This window comes from Budorcas taxicolor, chromosome X, assembly GCF_023091745.1.
Source record: "Budorcas taxicolor isolate Tak-1 chromosome X, Takin1.1, whole genome shotgun sequence".
Classification (NCBI taxonomy): Eukaryota; Metazoa; Chordata; class Mammalia; order Artiodactyla; family Bovidae; genus Budorcas; species Budorcas taxicolor.
Window position 1 is genome coordinate 19,975,291 of NC_068935.1, and position 20,267 is coordinate 19,995,557.

Below are 20,267 nucleotides of genomic sequence, written 5' to 3' on the forward strand. Positions count from 1 at the left end.
AACCCACTCCAGTGTTCTTGCCTGGAGAATCCCAGGGACGGGGGAGCCTGGTGGGCTGCCGTCTATGGGGTCGCAGAGAGTCGGACACGACTGAAGCGACTTAGCAGCAACACATGCTGATGACTATATAATCTGTATCTCTAACCTAACCTTTCCTCTTGAACTTCAGACTCAGATACCTAAATATCTCCTAGACAGCTCTACTAGCATGTTCCACAAAAGAGACAGAAAACCAAATTATTAAGAGTGTACACTAGGGGTTAAACAGACTGGGTCCAACTCCTGATTCTATCATTTATCAGCTGTGTAACTTTAGACAAGTTATTTCTCTGATCTTCAGTTTCTTCATTTGTAAAATGGGGATAAAAATAGTACTGATCTTACAGGATTATTGTGAAAATTAAATGAAATATATACCTAATGCACTTGGCTGAATGGACTCTGCTGCTGCTAAGTCACTTCAGTCGTGTCCGACGCTGTGTGACCCCATGGACGGCAGCCCACCAGACTCCCCCGTCCCTGGGATTCTCCAGGCAAGAACACTGGAGTGGGTTGCCATTTCCTTCTCCAATTTTCCAGGCAAGAGTACTGGAGTGGGGTGCCATTGCCTTCTCCGGAATGGACTCTAATAAACAATAAGTTACACATTCCATTATAAGAAACACATGCATATATCTCCCTGAAACCAGTTATTTTTCTGAAGCGTGCCTTAGCTGGCAGCTCTTTTTCTAGACTTGTTCTACCTGAACTGGTTTTAATGATGTTTTGCAGTGATTGTCAAAGGTTAGCATATATGAATGGTACACAAAGAAACATATATATGGAATGTCACCTACAAATTCATTACATTGCAAGTTGGCAAAACAGAAAAAATAAAAATATTTTGCATCATTCATGTAGTATTTGTCACATAATATCATATAGAGTATAGCAGGTATTTTGTATATGCTTTACCTTCAACACTAGATTATGAGCAGCTTGAACAACATTTTAGGCATTTTCATATCCTTTCTCCTGTAATGCTAATCACAATGCCTTGCAGAGAATATATTCAATAGATACCAATCAAATAAGACAAATTTACCTTGTCTTTTTTTTTTAAGACAAATTTTCCAATCTTAAACAATTGGAAGGCTGAAATATATTTTACTAATCACTGGAAGAATTATTTAAATTCTCATTTCTTCATATTACTTCCTTTATTCCTAAACCAATTTTATACATGTTCTTGACCCATGCATTCTTAGTAGCTTGTTTGACTGAATGTGTATTAATCATCACAGGTTGCTATTTTGTAAAGGTTTGATCACTTGGAAATATCAGCCATATTGCTTTAAAAATGTTTAAAAATTATAGAAATGCCTTGATGGGTTTCTCTTTCTTTTTTCTCATTTTTATTCCATATTCTCTCTTATGAAATACTTGATGGTATATTTTGCAAAACAGTGAACTATTGCAATCAAAACTCCTGCTTGAAGTTCCAAATCATTAACCTTCAAATTCAAGTACCTAAGATGAATCACTTAATATCAACACACTCAAAGAATAGCAAAAAGCAAGGATAGAGTACAAAATTATGCTAGGAATACAACTAAGTCTACAGCAGTACTTGAGAAAAAGAGGGATGGGATAGGGAAAGGAAATGAGAATGTTGACCATTTGGTGGCATTCTTTCCCCTCTCCTCCTCCTTACAGACTTATCCTTCCTTTTTTTACTGTTTAAATTCACAGGTCAAATAATCACTAACCATTTATTATGAAATAATTCACAAAGTTTTTAGCATAGTTACTGACATACAGTAAACACTCAAAGGTTAATAAATATTAGTGACTAGTATTATTACTGTGTACAAGCCCATTTCTTTGCTCTTACCCTGACCTCTTTTCCCAAATGTACATATAGGCAGGTGTGTGGTCAGGGTCGAAATAGAGGAGGATCAGACATATTTTGATTTTTAATACTTAAGGTTTGTCTGAATGAATTTTTTAAAATAGTGTCTTGAATTCACCCACTTCATGAAATCAACACTAAAATGCCTGTTCAGTCTCTCAAATCAGGAGTCTTCTCCAACAAGGAACTAAATGACATGCTTCTCAAGATTCCTCAATGAGGGCAATTTATGTCTAAATGTAATTTTTCATAAAAATGCGTTCTGTATCCAAAAAACACTAGAAAAGCACATATAACTTATATTTGTGTATCCAGTTAAATTACCTATAATTTTAAGTATTTGAAAGTTAATATAATTCAGTTTTCTGTAGTAACAGACTTTTCCAGTACAGTAAATAGTCATATATATGACTTACATATTATAGAACTGCTTATTTCATGTTTCTCTGAAACAGATTTTCTTTTTGCCAGTGGGCTTCTCAGTCTCCCATCTTTAATGTTATTAGCTTGGATGGCATTATTTCTCCATATAGAGTGTGCTATAAGACTTCCAGTTAAACCAGGAAGATTAGAAACATCATTTATCTCTGCTGCTGCATGAAGCTCCACTGAAGTGACAATAAAGGAATTTTTTTAAGGTATAAATAGAGAAGGATGAAGAGAACAGGAGAGGAGAAAACAGCAGACAAGTGAAGTCAACAAAATTTTGGAAGCTGGAGAGCAACAGATGAGATGACTGTTAAGCTTACTTAAACTGGAAAAGCTGAAACCTAAGGTTGATGGTGACAGGTTCAGTTTTTAATTTAAAGTTACTGGATATCTCTGAGGTAGTTTGAAGGGAGAGCTAAAAAGAAGAGGATTGATCAAAAGTATGTATAAGAAAAAAATTAGATCCTCAAAGTTCCTTATCAATTTCAACAAAAGATTCAAGAGTTAATACAATATTCTTTTTCACTGTGTGGAGGGTCAGGTGTTTCTTGTTGTTAAGGAAGCTGGCAATGACGACCCTGTATGCAAGACCGGAAAAAAGGCACAGATGTGTATAACGGACTTTTGGACTCAGAGGGAGAGGGAGAGGGTGGGATGATTTGCGAGAATGGCATTCTAACATGTATACTATCATGTAAGAATTGAATCGCCAGTTTATGTCTGACGCAGGATACAGCATGCTTGGGGCTGGTGCATGGGGATGACCCACAGAGATGTTATGGGGAGGGAGGTGGGAGGGGGGTTCATGTTTGGGAATGCATGTAAGAATTAAAGATTTTAAAATTTTAAAAAAAAATAAAAAAAAGGAACCTTGTTTGTTGATTTAGTTGAAAGTAAAACAATGGTTTAGGTTGAAAAAAAGAGTCAAGTTTTATTTTCTATAGTGCTTGAAACATCTTTCCAGAAAAGAAGCTCTAGTGTTGAAAACAATAAGCATAGCTGATGGCTGGATTTTGAAGTTTAATGAAAATGGGGATTGAGTGTCAATTCAATAAATTTTAAGACTGCCCTCTGTCACCTTTCTGCTGGTTGGTTTCTAAGATACTATCAGTTGGGGAGATAGGAGGATTCTGGAGAAGCTAATACAAGTATAAAGCCCTACAGACACTGATATTTGGGGTCTCCCATTAAAAAGACTGAATTTCTTCCCAGTTACTACACAGTGAAGTCCCAACAATGAAGACAGAACTTCTTTTTTGTGCATCATTCTTAAATATTTAAGGCTGTCTAAGTTCCTAGATATTTGAATAAAGTTTCTAAAATGCAAGACAGAGATCAGAACAACAGCAGCAGCAGTAAGGTCAAAGAGAAAAGAAACATAAAAAAACCTATTAATAATATCTTCAGAGAAATGAAATGATACTAAATTCAAGATAAAAGAACAGTATGCTATAAAAAGTGAACTTTAAATGAACAAGAAAGAGCTCTTAGGAATTCAAAATCTTATAAAAGTGAAGGGGAACCTCTTGATGAGGGTGAAAGCAGAGAGTGAAAAAGTGACTTGAAACTCAACATTCAAAAAACTAAGATCATGGCATCCCGTCCCATCACTCCTCAGCAAATAGATGGGGAAAAAGTGGAAGGAGTGACAGATTTTATTTTCTTGGACTCTAAAGACACTGTGGACATCACTGCAGCCATGAAATTAATAGAAGCTTGCTCCTTGGAACAAAAGTTATGACAAACCTAGACAACATATTAAAAAGCAGAGACATCACTTTGCTGAGAAAGGTCTATATAGTCAAAGCTATGGTTTTTCCAATAGTCATGTTATGAATGTGAGAGTTCCCTCAGTCTTCTCCTGGTTGGCTCCTTATCTTTTGAGCCTCAGCTTAAATGTCGGTTCTGCAGAGAAGCTTTCTCTGACCATTGACTCTAAAATAAATTCCCATGCCACCCCAACCCCCGTTATTCTCTCCTGCATTGCTCAGTCCTTTATTGCTCTTTATCACCACATATTTGCAAATATCTTTGTGTGTTTTCACTAGACTCTAAGCTGTCTAGTCTATCTGTGTGTAGCAGATATATATATTGATTGTATATATTAAGTGCTCAATGAATAGTTTTGAATTAATTTGTTTTTATTAAGCAATCTAACCATGACTCTGATATTTATAAAAAATGGTATGTTATATTCCATAGTTTTTGCTATGTTAGCAAAAATTAGATAAAGAGAAATAAGTAAAAACAAATTAACTAAAACAACTCAGATCTTTTAGAAAACTTGCATTCTTGAAAAACATCTAAGTCTTAACAGCTTTTGATTCATCTAAGCACTAGCCTTCTATCAGATAATGGATTTAAGCAATGTCTGGAATTATGTTTTATTCAGTAGAGTCTCCTTTAATCAAGCATTTTATCATTTATAGTTAGGCTGATTATGATAATTTTACACAACAGGGCTTAATTAACATCACTGATCCATACAGGAAGCATATACTCATATAATCAGGATCATATAAATGATTTTTCCTTCTTCCAAAAATAGTTGGTAATAAGATATATAAATTAGTCTCATAGTCATAATAATAGAATTAAATCCTTCATTTAGGTGACTTGTTTCATACTCAATTGGATTTTACCTAAAGAAAGCATTTCATGGTTTCTGATCTTTGTCTTTGTAGCCTAGGAAGGAATGTGAAGTAAAAACCACAAAGGTTCATTTTAATTATTTAAGTAATATTGTAGCTTTGATATGATTTGTAGTGTAATTTTTTATAAGCAGCAATTTCATGTACAGATAGGGTTTGGAAAAGTCTTACAATTTAAGTCTGATAAAAAAGAGATCAGATGTGTAATTTGTCTAACACATTGCTTGTCACATTAAGTGTGCTCAATAAAAATTAGTTTTGTCCCTGCCTGTGATAACTCAAGTAGTGGTGCAGCCAACTCTCACTCATTACAGTTCATTAAAACCTCAATTTTATACCTGTATAGTGGTTTTATTTTAAAATTTAAGCCAAAGACTTTCATCTGATTTATTTGAAATCATTGTTTCTGCTTCTTCGTATTTTCTTTCATATCCTTTTTTGGGTATCCTTTTGAATCTTGATTTTATAGCCCTCTTGTATATTCTTGGGTAAATGAAGTACTTCATTTTATTCAATAGGATCTTGAAGAAATTAGGAAGTCTAGTTGGAATTTTAAAAACATGGCTGAAATAAAAATATCTATTAATAAACTGTCGAGGAGGAAAAAAATCTTCTTTGTCCCTCTACGTTTCTCCAGCTGGGGCCGTGTAAATTAGACTGACAAAAGACAGATTAACAAGAGAAAAACAAACAGAAGTTTATTAACCTGTTTATCAGGTACATGCTCCATATATTCAATAATGAGTAACTGAAAGGGATGGTTAGAGTTTGACATTATATAGCAGTTTTGAATAAAAACAAATTCTTATAGAAGTGACAAGATGAAGGAAAAGGATTTTGAGTTTTTGGGGTGACAAATTAGGAGAAGGTAAATATATGGGGAAACTAAGGGACCATAAAAGCTAATTAGTAAAGCTTGTTATATAGGTTCCTCTGATGTTGACTTCAGGCTGTAAGGGTCTATACTTGTCTCTGATGGTTAACTTCTGTCCATCCTGTTACAGAGGGGAGGTGGACACCTTTACAACTCAGTTCAGTTCAGTTTAGTCGCTCAGTTGTATCCGACTCTTTGCGACCCCGTGGACTGCAGCACGCCAGGCCTCCCTGTCCATCACCAACTCCCGGAGTTTACTCAAACTCATGTCCATTGAGTCGGTGATGCCATCCAACCATGTCATCCTCTGTTGTCTCCTTCTCTTCCTGCCCTCAATCTTTCCCAGCATCAGGATCTTTTCAAATGAGTCAGCTGTTTGCATCAGGTGGTCAAAGTATTGGAGTTTCAGCTTCAACATCAGTCCTTCCAATGATTATTCAGAACTGACTTCTTTAGGATGGACTGGCTGGATCTCCCTGCAGTCCAAGGGACTCTCAAGAGTCTTCTCCAACACGACAGTTCAAAAGCATCAATTCGTTAGCACTCAGCTTTCTTTATAGTCCAACTCTCACATCCATACATAACTACTGCAAAAACCATAGCCTTGACTAGATGGGTTCGCAGAGTCGGACACAACTGAGCAACTAAACTGAACTGACTAGATGGAACTTTGTCGGCAAAGTAATGTCTCTGCTTTTTAATATGCTGTCTAGGTTGGTCATAACTTTCCTTCCAAGGAGTAATTATCTTTTACAAGTACTTTTAGGCAAATACGGTAGGGCAGAGTTTTTCCTGTATCTCCCTCTTCTCAATTACCTTCAGCTCAAAATAATTTTTATGTCAAAGTACCATATTTGCAGTAGCATATGTTGCTACTCTTTAAACCATTTTCTCTACAGTTCTCCAAAAATCGACTCTATTATAGTTCTTTGATTTGACCAGTGTAGACAAGAAATAATTATTTTTGTGTCCCTAACAGTAAGAAAATTACCACCAATAATATTTGGAAGGAGGAGAAACAAAGGGAGAGTCAAGTTTTGGCAAATTTTCAAGAACACATTGGATCCACAAAGCATGTCTCAGCTTTGATAAAAGACACTTAATTTAATAATAAAGGATATATAGAAATTTTGGATGAATGATGAAAAATTAAGGAAATAAATCTAAGCACAACAGGTAGTTTAAGGATTCTATAACATGCAGTACTTAGATTAAGAAGAAACATTGCTGGTTTATCAGACTTTAAGATCATGTTGCTGTTATTTCTTTATATTATAAAACAGATATCATTACTGTAGGCTCATCTCTAAAGGATAAGTCACTGTAGTGTGCCTTGGCAAGCATCTGTAGACTTAGATTCAATCCACTGCTAGTATTATTAGCCCTGCTACTGGGGAAAGAATCACAATCTATTTGAATCTTTGTTTCCTGTCCATAAAATAAAAAGAACGGATTCCATGGTTTCTTAATTCTAAAAGTGCACAAGCCTTTGATCAGTCTATGAACAAATTCATCTATTGTTGAGATAGAAAAGGTACTATGTTTTATTTATCTTTGTATTCCCCATAGGACCTAGCATGGTACCTAATAATATAATTCTTTTTGTTCAATAAATATATATTGAGTATCTTCTAGGTTCCAAGGACAGTACTAAATTCTAGAAATTCAGAGATGACTTAGACCTGCTCTTCACTCCTTTTAGACTTTACAGTCCAGAAGAAGAAAAGAGTGTACAGGTAATTTAAACATCAAGAATTATGACAAGGGTAGGCAAAGAGCAGTATTTGCACATAATGAACATACCTTACAAGGGTCAGAGAAGGGCTTCCTGGAGGAAATTGCACGTCTTCTGAATCTTGAAGGATAGCTAACCAAATTGATGGGGAGGCAGACAAAATAGCAAGAGGAGAAACAAAAAAATATAAAAAGAATATGAACAAATATGGCATATATTCATTGCAGTTTTCCTCTGAACTATTAAAAAATAAAATAATTCCTAGGTTATAAGGGGCTTCCCTTGTGGCTCAGCTTGTAAAGAATCCACCTGCAATGTGAGAGACCTGGGTTCGATCCCTGGGTTGGGAAGATCCCCTGGAGAAGGGAAAGGCTACCCCCTCCAGTATTCTGGCCTGGAGAACTCCATGTACTGTATAGTCCATGGAGTCACAGAGTCATACACGACTGAATGACTTTCACTTTCAGTTACATAAAACCAATATGAAACCACCCTTATCATAAGGATAACTAATGCTACTTTATTTTCCATATTTTTTTTAGATTCTCAGCAGTAGCTCTATGTTTATTTTACCTGAGCAAGTATATATGATATTCCTTCTAAAATGCATGTCAGAAAACCTAAGCTTTATATCTCATGAAAAACTATGAAAGATTTTGAAAGGGGGAAAAAGGATTATTGGGTATCTTATGGAAGGCTTGGCATTGTTTAGCACATCCTTCCTGGTTATCTGACTCTACAGTGTTCTGAGCTTTAACTGGATTAAAAAGAATTCTGGAAATTTTGCCTCAGTCCACTGTTCTGGTTTACAAGTTATCTAAGTAATGTTAGCTCATAAATCTACTCTTTGAAATGGCACTCATGTAAAGTACCTGGTATGGTCCTTTTCCATGAGGCTCTGAGATTCTTCTTTGTTGATGATACAAACTCTAGGCTATAGTAGAACCTTCAGGTAAGCTTTAGAATACAACAAGATCATTAAGAGATTTAATGGCTGTGGTTAATTGATTGCTATTGTTTATTCTATCATAATAGAGGTCCACCTAGAAAAAGCTATGGTTTTTCCAGTAGTCATGTACGGATGTGAGAGTTGGATTATAAAGAAAGCTGAGCGCCGAAGAATTGATGCTTTTGAACTGTGGTGTTGGAGAAGACTCTTGAGTGACCCTTGGACTGCAAGGAGATCAAACCAGTCAATCCTAAAGGAAATCATCCCTGAATATTCATTGGAAGGACTGATGCTAAAGCTGAAACTCCAATACTTTGGCCACCTGATGCGAAGAACTGACTCATTTGAAAAGACCCTGATGCTGGGCAAGATTGAAGGCAGAGGAGAAGGGGAGGACAGAGTATGAGGTGGTTGGGTGGCATCACCAACTCAATGGACATGAGTTTGAGAAAACTCCTGGCATTGGTGAATGACAGGGAGGCCTGGCGTGCTGCAGTCCACAGGGTTGCAAAGAGTCAGACATGACTGAGTGACTGAACTGAACTGACTGAAAATTCTGCATATAACCACTTCATAGTATATAACTACTTCACAGGAGTTTTGATGAGACTTATTTCTGAAAGTAAAACAGTATTTTGGAGGGCACATTCATCACAGAGGGCACTGACAAATTGCCAGGGATTTCCCATAGAGCATGTAATTTCTGAAATGTTTATACCAATATTTTACCAAAACCAACTTAATTTAGTAAAGGCTAAATGTCCTTCTGATCTAACAACTTTTCCCATGCACCTTTACTACAATAACATATTAAACAAACCTAATTATTTCTAGTATTGTTATCGAGTCCAAGGTCACTCTGCTCACCACATGATAGGCCAATAAGTCTGAGAGACCAGGTGTTGAGGCAACACACGCTAAGTCACTTCAGCTGTGTTGTTGTGACCCTATGGACTGTAGCCCACTTCTGCCTATGAGATTTCCTAGGCAAGAATACTGGCATGGGTTGCCATTTCCTCCTCCAGCGAATCTTCCTGACCCATGGATCGAACCCATGTCGCTTAGGTCTCCTGCATTGGCAACTGGGTTCTTTACCACTAGTGTCACCCAGGGAATATAACTTTAATCAGAGACCTGACTGGCCTAGAAGATGGCAGACTAATGTCTGTAAATAACTATCTTGTTGGGGCTTGGATGCCATGTTCTTTATGGATCAGAGATGGGGGGAGGTTAGCAAACAAAGTAAAATGACCATTTAATTCTTACAAATATCTCCCAGAATGGTCAGTTTCACTTACTTACAGTCATTTCACACGTGTATGAAATGGAATATCTCCTGTCGTATCAATAAACAAAGACGCCACAACTATCTGTGATTCTGGCCTCCCAAATGTGATTTTCTGAGCCATGCCAGTAAGCAGCAGATGAGGGGCACCATTTCCCACACAAAGAACTTAAGAATGTTACAATCCTTCACAGGTGGGCAGGGTCAAGCTATCTCCTTATGAGTCAAACAAAGGCACCCTGGCCCAAGGGTCAGGCAAATGGAGGGGCAAGCAGGGCTCTCTGAGGCAGGCCATTATGCACAGTTATAATAATAAATAAGGGCTTCCCTTGTGGCTTAGCTGGTAAATAATCCATCTGCAATGTGGGAGGCCTGGATTTGATGCCTAGGTTGGGAAGATCCCCTGGAGAAGGGAAAGGCTACCCACTCCAGTACTCTGGCCTAGAGAATTCCATGAACTGTATTCAGTTCAGTTCAGTACAGTGCCTCAGTTGTGTCCGACTCTTTGTGACCCCATGAATCACAGCACGCCAGGCCTCCCTGTCCATCACCAACTCCCGGAGTTCACCCAAACTCATGTCCATTGAGTCGGTGATGCCATCCAGCCATCTCATCCTTTGTCATCCCCCTCTCCTCCTGCCCCCAATCCCTCCCAGCATCAAAGTCTTTTCCAATGAGTCAACTCTTTGCATGAGGTGGCCAAAGTACTGGAGTTTCAGCTTTAGCATCAGTCCTTCCAAAGAACACGCAGGACTCATCTCCTTTAGAATAGACTGGTTGGATCTCCTTGCAGCCCAAGGGACTCTCAAGAGTCTTCTCCAACACCACAGTTCAAAAACATCAATTCTTCAGTGCTTAGCTTTCTTCACAGTCCAACTCTCACATCCATACATGACCAGTGGAAAAACCATAGCCTGGACTAGACGGACCTTAGTCGGCAAAGTAATGTCTCTGCTTTTGAATATGCTGTCTAGGTTGGTCATAACTTTCCTTCCAAGGAGTAAGCGTCTTTTAATTTCATGGCTGCAGTCACCATCTGCAGTGATTTTGGAGCCCCAAAACATAAAGTCTGACACTGTTTCCACTGTTTCCCCATCTAATTTCCATGAGGTGATGGGACCAGATGCCATGATCTTCGTTTTCTGAATGTTGAGTTTAAACCAACTTTTTCATTCTCCTCTTTCACTTTAATCAAGAGGCTTTTTAGCTCCTCTTCACTTTCTGCCATAAGGGTGGTGTCATCTGCATATCTGAGGTTATTGATATTTCTCCCGGCAATCTTGATTCCAGCTTGTGCTTCTTCCAGCCCAGCGTTTCTCATGATGTGCTCTGAATATAAGTTAAATAAGCAGGGTGACAATATACAGCCTTGACGTACTCCTTTTCCTATTTGGAACCAGTCTGTTGTTCCATGTCCAGTTCTAACTATTCCTTCCTGACCTGCATACAGGTTTCTCAAGAGGCAGGTCAGGTGGTCTGGTATTCCCATGTCTTTCAGAATTTTCCACAGTTTACTGTGATCTACATAGTCAAAGGATTTGGCATAGTCAATAAAGCAGAAATAGATATTTTTCTGGAAATCTCTTCCTTTTTCCATGATCCAGCAGATGTTGGCAATTTGATTTCTGGTTCCTCTGCCTTTTCTAAAACCAGCTTGAACATCTGGAAGTTCACAGTTCATGTAGTGCTAAAGCCTGGCTTGGAGAATTTTGAGCATTACTTTACTAGCATGTGAGATGATTGCAATTGTGCGGTAGTTTGAGCATTCTTTGGCATTGCCTTTCTTTGGGATTGGAATGAAAACTGACCTTTTCCAGTCCTGTGGTCACTGCTGAGTTTTCCAAATTTGCTGGCACATTGAGTGAAGCACTTTCACAGCATCATCTTTCAGGATCTGAAATAGCTCAACTGGAATTCCATCACCTCCACTAGCTTTGTTCATAGTGATGCTTTCTAAGTCCCACTTGACTTCACATTCCAGGAAGTCTGGCTCTAGGTGAGTGAATACACTATCGTTGTTATCTTGGTCATGAAGATCTTTTTTGTACAGTTCTTCTGTGTATTCTTGCCACCTCTTCTTAATATATTCTGCTTCTGTTAGGTCCATACCATTTCTGTCTTTTATTGAGCCCATCTTTGCATGAAATGCCCTTGGTATCTCTAATTTTCTTGAAGAGATCTCTAGTCTTTCCCATTCTGTCATTTTCCTCTATTTCTTTTCATTGATCTCTGAGGAAGGCTTTCTTATCTCTCCTTGCTATTCTTTGGAACTCTGCATTCAGATGCTTATATGTTTGCTTTTCCTTTTCTCCTTTGCTTTTCACTTCTCTTTTTTTCACAGCTATTTGTAAGGCCTCCCCAGACAGCCATTTTGATTTTTTGCATTTCTTTTCCATGGGGATGCTCTTGATCCATGTCTCCTGTACAACGTCACGAACCTCCGTCTATAGTTCATCAGGCACTCTGTCTATCAGATCTAGTCCCTTAAATCTATTTCTCACTTTCATTGTGTAATCATAAGAGATTTGACTTAGGTCATACCTGAATGGCCTGGTGGTTTTCCCTAATTTCTTCAATTTAAGTCTAAATTTTGCAGTAAGGAGTTAATTGTCTGAGCCACAGTCAGCTACTGGTCTTGTTTTTGCTGACTGTATAGTTTCTCCATCTTTGGCTGCAAAGAATATAACCAATCTGATGTCGGTGTTGGCCATCTGGTGATGTCCATGTGTAGAGTCTTCTCTTGTGTTGTTGGAAGAGGGTGTTTGCTATGACCAGTGCATTCTCTTGGCAAACCCTGTTAGCCTTTGCCCTGCTTCATTCTGTACTCCAATGCCAAATTTGCCTGTACTCCAGGTGTTTCTTGACTTCCTACTGTTGCATTCCAGTCCCCTATAATGAAAAGGACATCTTTTGGGGGTATTAGTTCTGGAAGGTCTTGTAGGTCTTCATAGAACCATTCAACTTCAGCTTCTTCAGCATTATTGGTCTGGGCATAGACTTGGATTACTGTGATAGTGAATGGTTTGCCTTGGAGATGAACAGAGAGCATTCTGCTCTTTTTGAGATTGCATCCAAGTACTGCATTTCAGACTCTTGTTGACCTACGATGGCTACTCCATTTCTTCTAAGGAATTCTTGCCCACAGTAGTAGATATAATGGTCATCTGAGGAAAATTCTTAAAGAGATGGGAATACCAGACTACATGACCTGCCTCTTAAGAAATCCGTATGCAGGTCAGGTAGCAATAGTTAGCCCTGGACATGGAACAACAGGTTCCAAATAGGGAAAGGAGTACTTCAAGGCTGTATACTGTCACCCTGCTTATTTAACTTATATGCAGAGTACATCATGAGAAATCCCGGGCTGGAGGAAGCAAAGCTGGAATCAAGATTGCCGGGAGAAATATCAATAACCCCAGATATGCAGATGATGCGACCCTTATGGGAGAAAGCAAAGAAGAACTAAAGATCCTCTTGATGAAACTGAAAGAGGAGACTAAAAAAGTTGCCTTAAAACTCAACATTCAGAAAACGAAGATCATGGCATCTGGTCCCATTACTTAATGGCAAATAGATGGGGAAACAGTGGAAACAGTGGTAGACTTTATCTTTTTGGGCCCTGAAATCACTGCAGATGGTGAGTACAGCCATGAAATTAAAGATGCTTGCTCCTTGGAAGAAAAGTTATGACCAAGCTAGACAGCATATTAAAAAGCAGAGACATTACTTTGCCAACAAAGTTCCAAATAGTCACAGATATGTTTTTTGCAGTAGTCATGTATGGATATGTGAGTTGGACTATAAAGAAAGCTGAGCACTGAAGAATTGATGCTTTTGAACTGTGGTGTTGGAGGACTCTTGAGAGACCCTTGGACTGCAAGGAGATCCAACCAGTCCATCCTAAAGAAATCAGTCCTGAATATTCATTGGAAGGAGTGATGCTGAAGCTGAAACTCCAATACTTTGGCCACCTGATCGGAAGAACTGACTCATTTGAAAAGACCCTGATGCTGGGAAAGATTGAAAGCAGGAGGAGAAGGGGACAACAGAGTATCAGATGGCTGGATGGCATCAGCGACTCAATGGACATAAGTTTGAGTAAACTCTGGGACTTGGTGATGGACAGGGAGACCTGGAATGCTGCAATCCATGGGGTCACAAAGAGTTGGACACGACTGCGCAAATAAACTGAACACTATTAGAAGTGAAGATTTATGTTCTGTAGTTATTTCCCCCTTAAATATTCAAGGATACAAGAAAGGCAACTTAAGTGATAGAAAATTATTCTTGTAAGACAGAATTTTTGCTATTCAGGCAGATTTTTGTTGTTGTTTAGTGGCGAAGTCATGTCCAGCTTTTTGCCACCCCATGGACTGGAGCACACCAGTCTTCCCTGTCCTTCACTATGTTCTGGAGTTTGCTCAAACTCATGTCCATTGAGTTGGTGATGCCATCCAACCATCTCATCCTCTGTCATCCCCTTCTCCTCTGCTTTCAATCTTTCCCAGCATCAGTGTCTTTTTCAATGAGTCGGTTCTTTGCATCAGGTGGCCAAAGTATTGAAGACTTCAGCTTCAGCATCAGTCCTTCCAATGAATATTCAGGACCAATTTTCTTTAGGAATCACTGGTTTGATTTCCTTGCAGTCCAAAGGACTCTCAAGAGTCTTCTCCAGCACCACAATTTAAAAGCCTCAATTCTTCAGCACTCAGCTTTCTTTATGGTCCAACTCTCAACATCCGTACATGACCACTGCCAAAACCATAGCTTTAACTAAAGGAACGTTTGTTGGCAAAGTAATGTCTCTTCTTTTTAATACACTGCCTAGGTTTCTCATAGGTTTTCTTCCAAGGAGCAATCATCTTTTAATTTCATGGCTGCAGTCACTGTCCACAGTGATTTTGGAGCCCAAGAAAATAAAATCTGCCAGGGTTTCCACTTTTTCCCTGTTTCCCATGAAGTGGTCGGACTGGCAAGGTAAAGAATAATCTTTCCTATGGTAGGTGGAAGCATTATTTACTAAATAAAGGAAGCAACACCATCTAAACTAATGCAGTACTCTAAACATTTTAACATTTTGTAGATTCTTTTCAGATTCAGGTATTATAAACAAACCTAAATAAATTCATTTTCTAAGTTCTTTTTTAAGTCTCATATTCCTTTACAGGATCTGTGAGGTCAAAACAATTTTCATAATAATATTAAGATGTTGTGTGTTTTGTTTGACTCTCATCTTCTCAAAGTGGTGAAATTTGGTATCAAGAAAGGGTTAGTAACATACCAGTTCTTTCATGAATATATAGTGGAGTTCTACAGAGGCTGTGTGATGTGTGATAATGCAATGGATTAAATGTCAAAGCAGATACAAGGACCCATATTCCTTTCTTTTGTAAGCCCAGATAGTAAACAGATTTGCAAAAATGTGAAACATGCTCTTCTTCTCATGAAAATGTTTGTTTTGAAAAATAGTTATTGTTGATAAAAATGGGTCATTTATGTCAACATCCAAGATGCTCATCAGTGTTACTTTTCAATGAATCAATAAATATGTTAAAATGTTCTCATATTTTAGTCTCTAATATGATAAATATCAATAGTTATAACTAACATTATAATCTACATAAATCCAAGCTCTTTGAGGTTCTCAATAATTTTAAAGCATATAAAGAATTATGGAAATAAAAAACTTGCTTTAAAAAAAAAACAACTATTCTTTTTTCTTGAAAAACAAAAGCACAGATACTGCCATAATTCTCTGCACTGCTACTCCTTGAGAAGTCTTAACCACCCATATTAACTATAATTTTTAACTAAAGTGACTAATTTCTAATTTAAATAGAAAAGTGCAGGGTGGATATAATCGAAAACTGTCTGACATATAAGCATGTTAATAGGCTAGCAGAATTTAAGACTACACATGACAACATCTTCTACAAGCCACAGAAATCCTATTGACAACTTCCTAAAGTAGCAAAAAAGAACAAATTCATTACACAACTCCAAGACATAGCTTCTCTATAGCATTTCAAATAAGAAGCAAAAATATATAAAGTCAGAATTATGTTTAGTTTAAACCAGTGTTTCAGTATTCTATGTAACTTTAAAAAGTATCTAGTTGTGCCACAATCATCCACTAATTATTAACTCAATTTAATGTCAATACACAATTTTTTTTAAAGTGTTTAAAGATCTTGGAAATTATCTTCAAACTGGCATACCAGGAAGCACAGTTACTATTGAAATAAAGTTTGCCAGAATATTAACTTAATGCAGTTGAAAAGAAATTTAATTATTCATAATCATAAATCTTTTAGAAGTAATATTAATTTATTAATTTTAGAAGTAATATTAATTTTAAAGTAATATTAATTTATTTGATCAGTAAGCCTGTATAAGAAAAACACACCCAAGCAAATAAAATGCATACTTAACACTTACAAGACAGGGAAAAGACATAATTTCCAAAATTTTACATTAATTATGTAATCTTAGGTTTTTTAAATGTTTCTGGATCAATTTCTGCAAGAAGATTTTTAATTAAAGTCTAGCACATTTAAAGTATTAATATAACCAAGCAAAGGCTCATATACTTGTGCCACAGTAAGCCAAATTCTTGAGCAGGAGTTTTCAGCAAAGTAAGGATTTATCTGCAGGGCATTCAGGACGGTGGGTCTTCCCTGGGGGTTCAAACAGTAAAGAATCTGCCTGCAATTCGGGAGGCCTGCGTTTGATCCCTGGGTAGGGGAGATCCCCCGGAGAAGGACATGGCAACCCACTCCAGTGTTCTTGCCTGGAGAATCCCATGGGCAGAGGAGCCTGGCCTGCCACAATCAACAGGGTCGCAAAGAGTCAGACTTGAGTTAGCCAGTAAGCACTGCACAGTAAGGGAGTGGGATACAAATCTCAGGTCCACTCCTTCTTGGTCTTTGAGTTTTGGGGATGTTTTAAAGGGGAAGAACAAAGTGACATTTCTGATATTTCTTAATAATGATATCAGGAGTCAAAATGTCTCTGGTTTAGAACTCTCTGGACCGTTGCTCTGGGGTCTGTGAGCTCATTTTGCCCTGGAGAAATAACCTGAGATTTTACCAGAATGATAATATCTGCAACAACAGCAATTTTAGTGGACTGACTCTGGTTGATTAGTGCTCCATTAGCATAGGATTGAGGTCAGAGGGGACAAGAAAGGGATTGGGACCAGAAGAGACAGCAAGGGGAAAAAGTTTCAGATAAATTGTCACTCAGTATGGAAACTCAGTTTTGGCAAGGCTCTGTTTCATTAGATATTCGATTTTCTTATTTTCTAGAAATTTAAGAATATTCTACTTCTACATGTGCTTATTACTCTCCATGAGCTCATCAGAACAGTGCTCCTTTAATTTATATCTTCCAGATACAGGAAAAATATCACAGACACAAGGCGAGATCTTTCTGAATTACAGAATATTTTGGAATATTTTGTCTTTATATTCCAATAAATATTCATACTTTATTCCTTTATTTGGCAGAAAATATGCTTATGCTTATATTGTATTATTTAACCATGATCTTTCTTTACTTACTGTTATGATGAAACTGTACGTACCTATGCTAAGTCACTTCAGTCGTGTTGGACTGTAGTCCACCATGCTACTCTGTCCATGGGATTCTCGAGGCAAGAATACTGGAGTGGGTTGCCATTTCCTCCTCCAGGTGAAACTAGTTTTATTAATTCACGAAATTCGGTATCAAGAAAGGGGTAGCAGCATCAGTTCAGTTCAGTTCAGTTGCTCAATCCCACCCCTCAAAAAGACGTTTATTCAAGTCTCAAGATACAAAGTCTTGTTAGAAATACACTTGAAAGTGAATGTGAAAGTGAAGTCGCTCAGTCGTGTCCTACTCTTTGTGACCCCATGGACTCTGGACCACGCTCCTCCATCCATGGGATTTTCTAGGCAAGAGTACTGGAGTGGGTTGCCATTTCATAGGTAATTTTAGCCCATGTTTAAGGTCTAATTTACCTCGAATCTCCTCTGGTATTTAAAAGAATATCTTCTCATAGCATCTCCTCTGTATATAACCAGGCTGTGTAAAGCACACATATCAGCTAAACTGAAATTTTAGGTAGGACATACAGAAAACATTAGAATGAAATAAAGCAGGCAATGATCCTAGTCATGGTCGTAGGACAAAGAAGCGTCTTGAAATATCACCTCTCTACCTGACTGCCTAAGTGTAACACATTTGTGGTATTCACTCATGCTAACATACAATTTTATGTTTGCTTAGAATTTAAATTTATGGTAATTTTACGTTTTAAATAGTTAAATGGATGGGTTCCAAGACAGAGACAGAGGCTCCAGGCCTTAACGCCTCTATTTTACACACAATGCTTGCTAATTGAGATTACTGTCTTTCTATAGCTTCCTAGAGACTCTATAGGGCTCCGGCTACTTGAGAATCTCAGATGGAAGTGCCCAAGCTAATGACGGATTTTTAAAAGGGACTTTTTTTTTTTTTCCCAGATGCCCTGAGCAGACTTGGAAGCAAAACCATCTCTCAAATGTCTCTTGACAAAACAAAGTAGTCAATAAAGAATCCCAAACTTCTGTATCATTAAAAGATCTGTGGTACCGAACCAGGCTGCAAACATAAGGGTGTGAGACTTCACGATTATTATTTTAAATCCCACTTTTGAAAAAAAAAATTGTCAATTTCCCACCTCCTTACTATGAAGGTCCCAGGAACTCCTACACGCAAAGGGCTTACAAAAGTGGTCAGCACTTAGGCCAGGAGCAGTCGTTGCTTTCCTCCCATCCTCGGAGACACAGACCAGGCGCCCACTGCCCCCTGGTGGCCATGGCCGACTTCCGGTTCTTGCACCCAACGCGGCCGCCCGCGTGGCCTCCGATACGTCACATCCGGCCCTTGCGATTCGGCGTTGCGGAACCCGCGCTATGAAGTGCGTTTTTGTTACTGTAGGGACCACCAGCTTTGACGACCTCATTGCGTGTGTATCGGCGCACGACAGTCTGCAAGTGAGTGGGGGAGGCGGGCGGGCGGCGGCTGGGCTCGCCGCTCTGCGCTCGCCAGTCGCTGCCGCCAGCCTGACCGCTAACCTCGGTAACCTTGCCTGGCCGCGGCGCTCGCGAAGAACCCCTAGCAGCTCGACCTCAGGTGCCGCCGCCCCTCGGCCGGCTCCTCCCAGCGCCTGACTGGGCCCTCCTTCCGCTCCCCCGCTCCTCAGAATCCTCCGCCTCCTCTGCCTGTTCCCCGCCGCCTTCCTGGGCCGCTCCTCCCCATCCTTCTCCAGCTCCTCCCTTCCCCCCGGCTTTTCCCCTCCGATTCTCCGCCTCCGCCTCTTCTTCCTCCGGCTTCGCCCCTCCTTTCAGCGGCTCCGCCTCCCCGAGCCGGGGCTCCGGCCCGCCTCCCGGACCCGGGCTCGCCTCGCAGGCCGCTTTTCAAGCCCTCTCAGGGACGCGCCTTTGACGCGCGCCGTGGGGCCCGGCTCGGCCCCAGCCGACCGGTCCTGCTGGCGCGCCGCCCCCGCCTGCCCCAGCCTTGCCCCGCTGCCCTCGGTCCGAGGCCACTGCGCTTTCCCTCCGCCTCAGGCGCCTTCCTGTCCGGCGTCCCAGGAGCGCGTCCTCTCCTCAGGGCTCGTGTTCCCGCAGCCCCAGTTCGGGGCCACGACAACGTTGTGCCTCACTCTTCCTCCGTAGTTTGCAACGTCTCTTTAAGAGTCTTTGCCTTGCTTCCTCTATCTCGCAGGGCCATTTCTTGCCCGACGTGGTGAGATGGGGCGTTTAGATCGTTTAGGGTTAGTGAGGCTCCACGTTGGGGCCCAGGACGGGAAAAAGGAGCTTTTTGAAAAAGTAGCAAATAGGCTCCAGTTCGACTAGTTGACATCCCGTGCTTCGATTGGGGGATTTGTTGCCGTCATTGCTGTTTGCCAGTGGCCTGTTTAAAAGGCCTGATTTTTCTTTTTTTTTCCATTTCAGATAATCCAGAGCCTCGGTTACAACCGACTTGTCCTACAAATAGGTAGAGGAAAGGTGGTACCTGAACCATTCAGTACTGAGTCATTCACTCTGGATGTTTACAGGTATAAGGATTCACTGAAGGAAGACCTTCAGAAAGCAGATCTTGTTATTAGTCACGCAGGTAAAGTGCTTTAGAATCGCCCGGTTTGGTTTTTGATCGACCATAAATAAGAACAGAAACTCGAACTTTTCTGATGTAAAATCACTAGGATAACTCACCAGTAGCCCTTTTGAATATAATACTGATTTCAATATAACAGTCGAGACCAAGAACATTATTGGAGAGGATTTATAAATTCTGGGTGATAAGAAAATGGGAAATCAGTCACTGAAGCCCAGCTTTACAGTTAGGAACCCTAAACACAGAGAGGCAAAATAATATGTCCAATGACATGTGTTAAGAGTTGTCAGTTGAAATTAATACCTGGGCTTAG

The 20,267-nt window shown here is 39.4% G+C and overlaps 1 protein-coding gene across 1 annotated transcript in view; it reads left to right on the forward strand.

Moving 5' to 3' along the window:
- The first annotated feature begins 18,741 nt into the window (after positions 1 to 18,741).
- The window catches only part of ALG13 (ALG13 UDP-N-acetylglucosaminyltransferase subunit), a 79,318-nt gene continuing 77,792 nt past the window's right edge, over positions 18,742 to 20,267 (forward strand). Inside the window, 2 exon segments of the mRNA XM_052663151.1 lie at positions 18,742 to 18,831; positions 19,792 to 19,954. Of these exon segments, the coding sequence (XP_052519111.1) occupies positions 18,751 to 18,831; positions 19,792 to 19,954 (244 nt within the window). The 5' untranslated portion in view covers positions 18,742 to 18,750.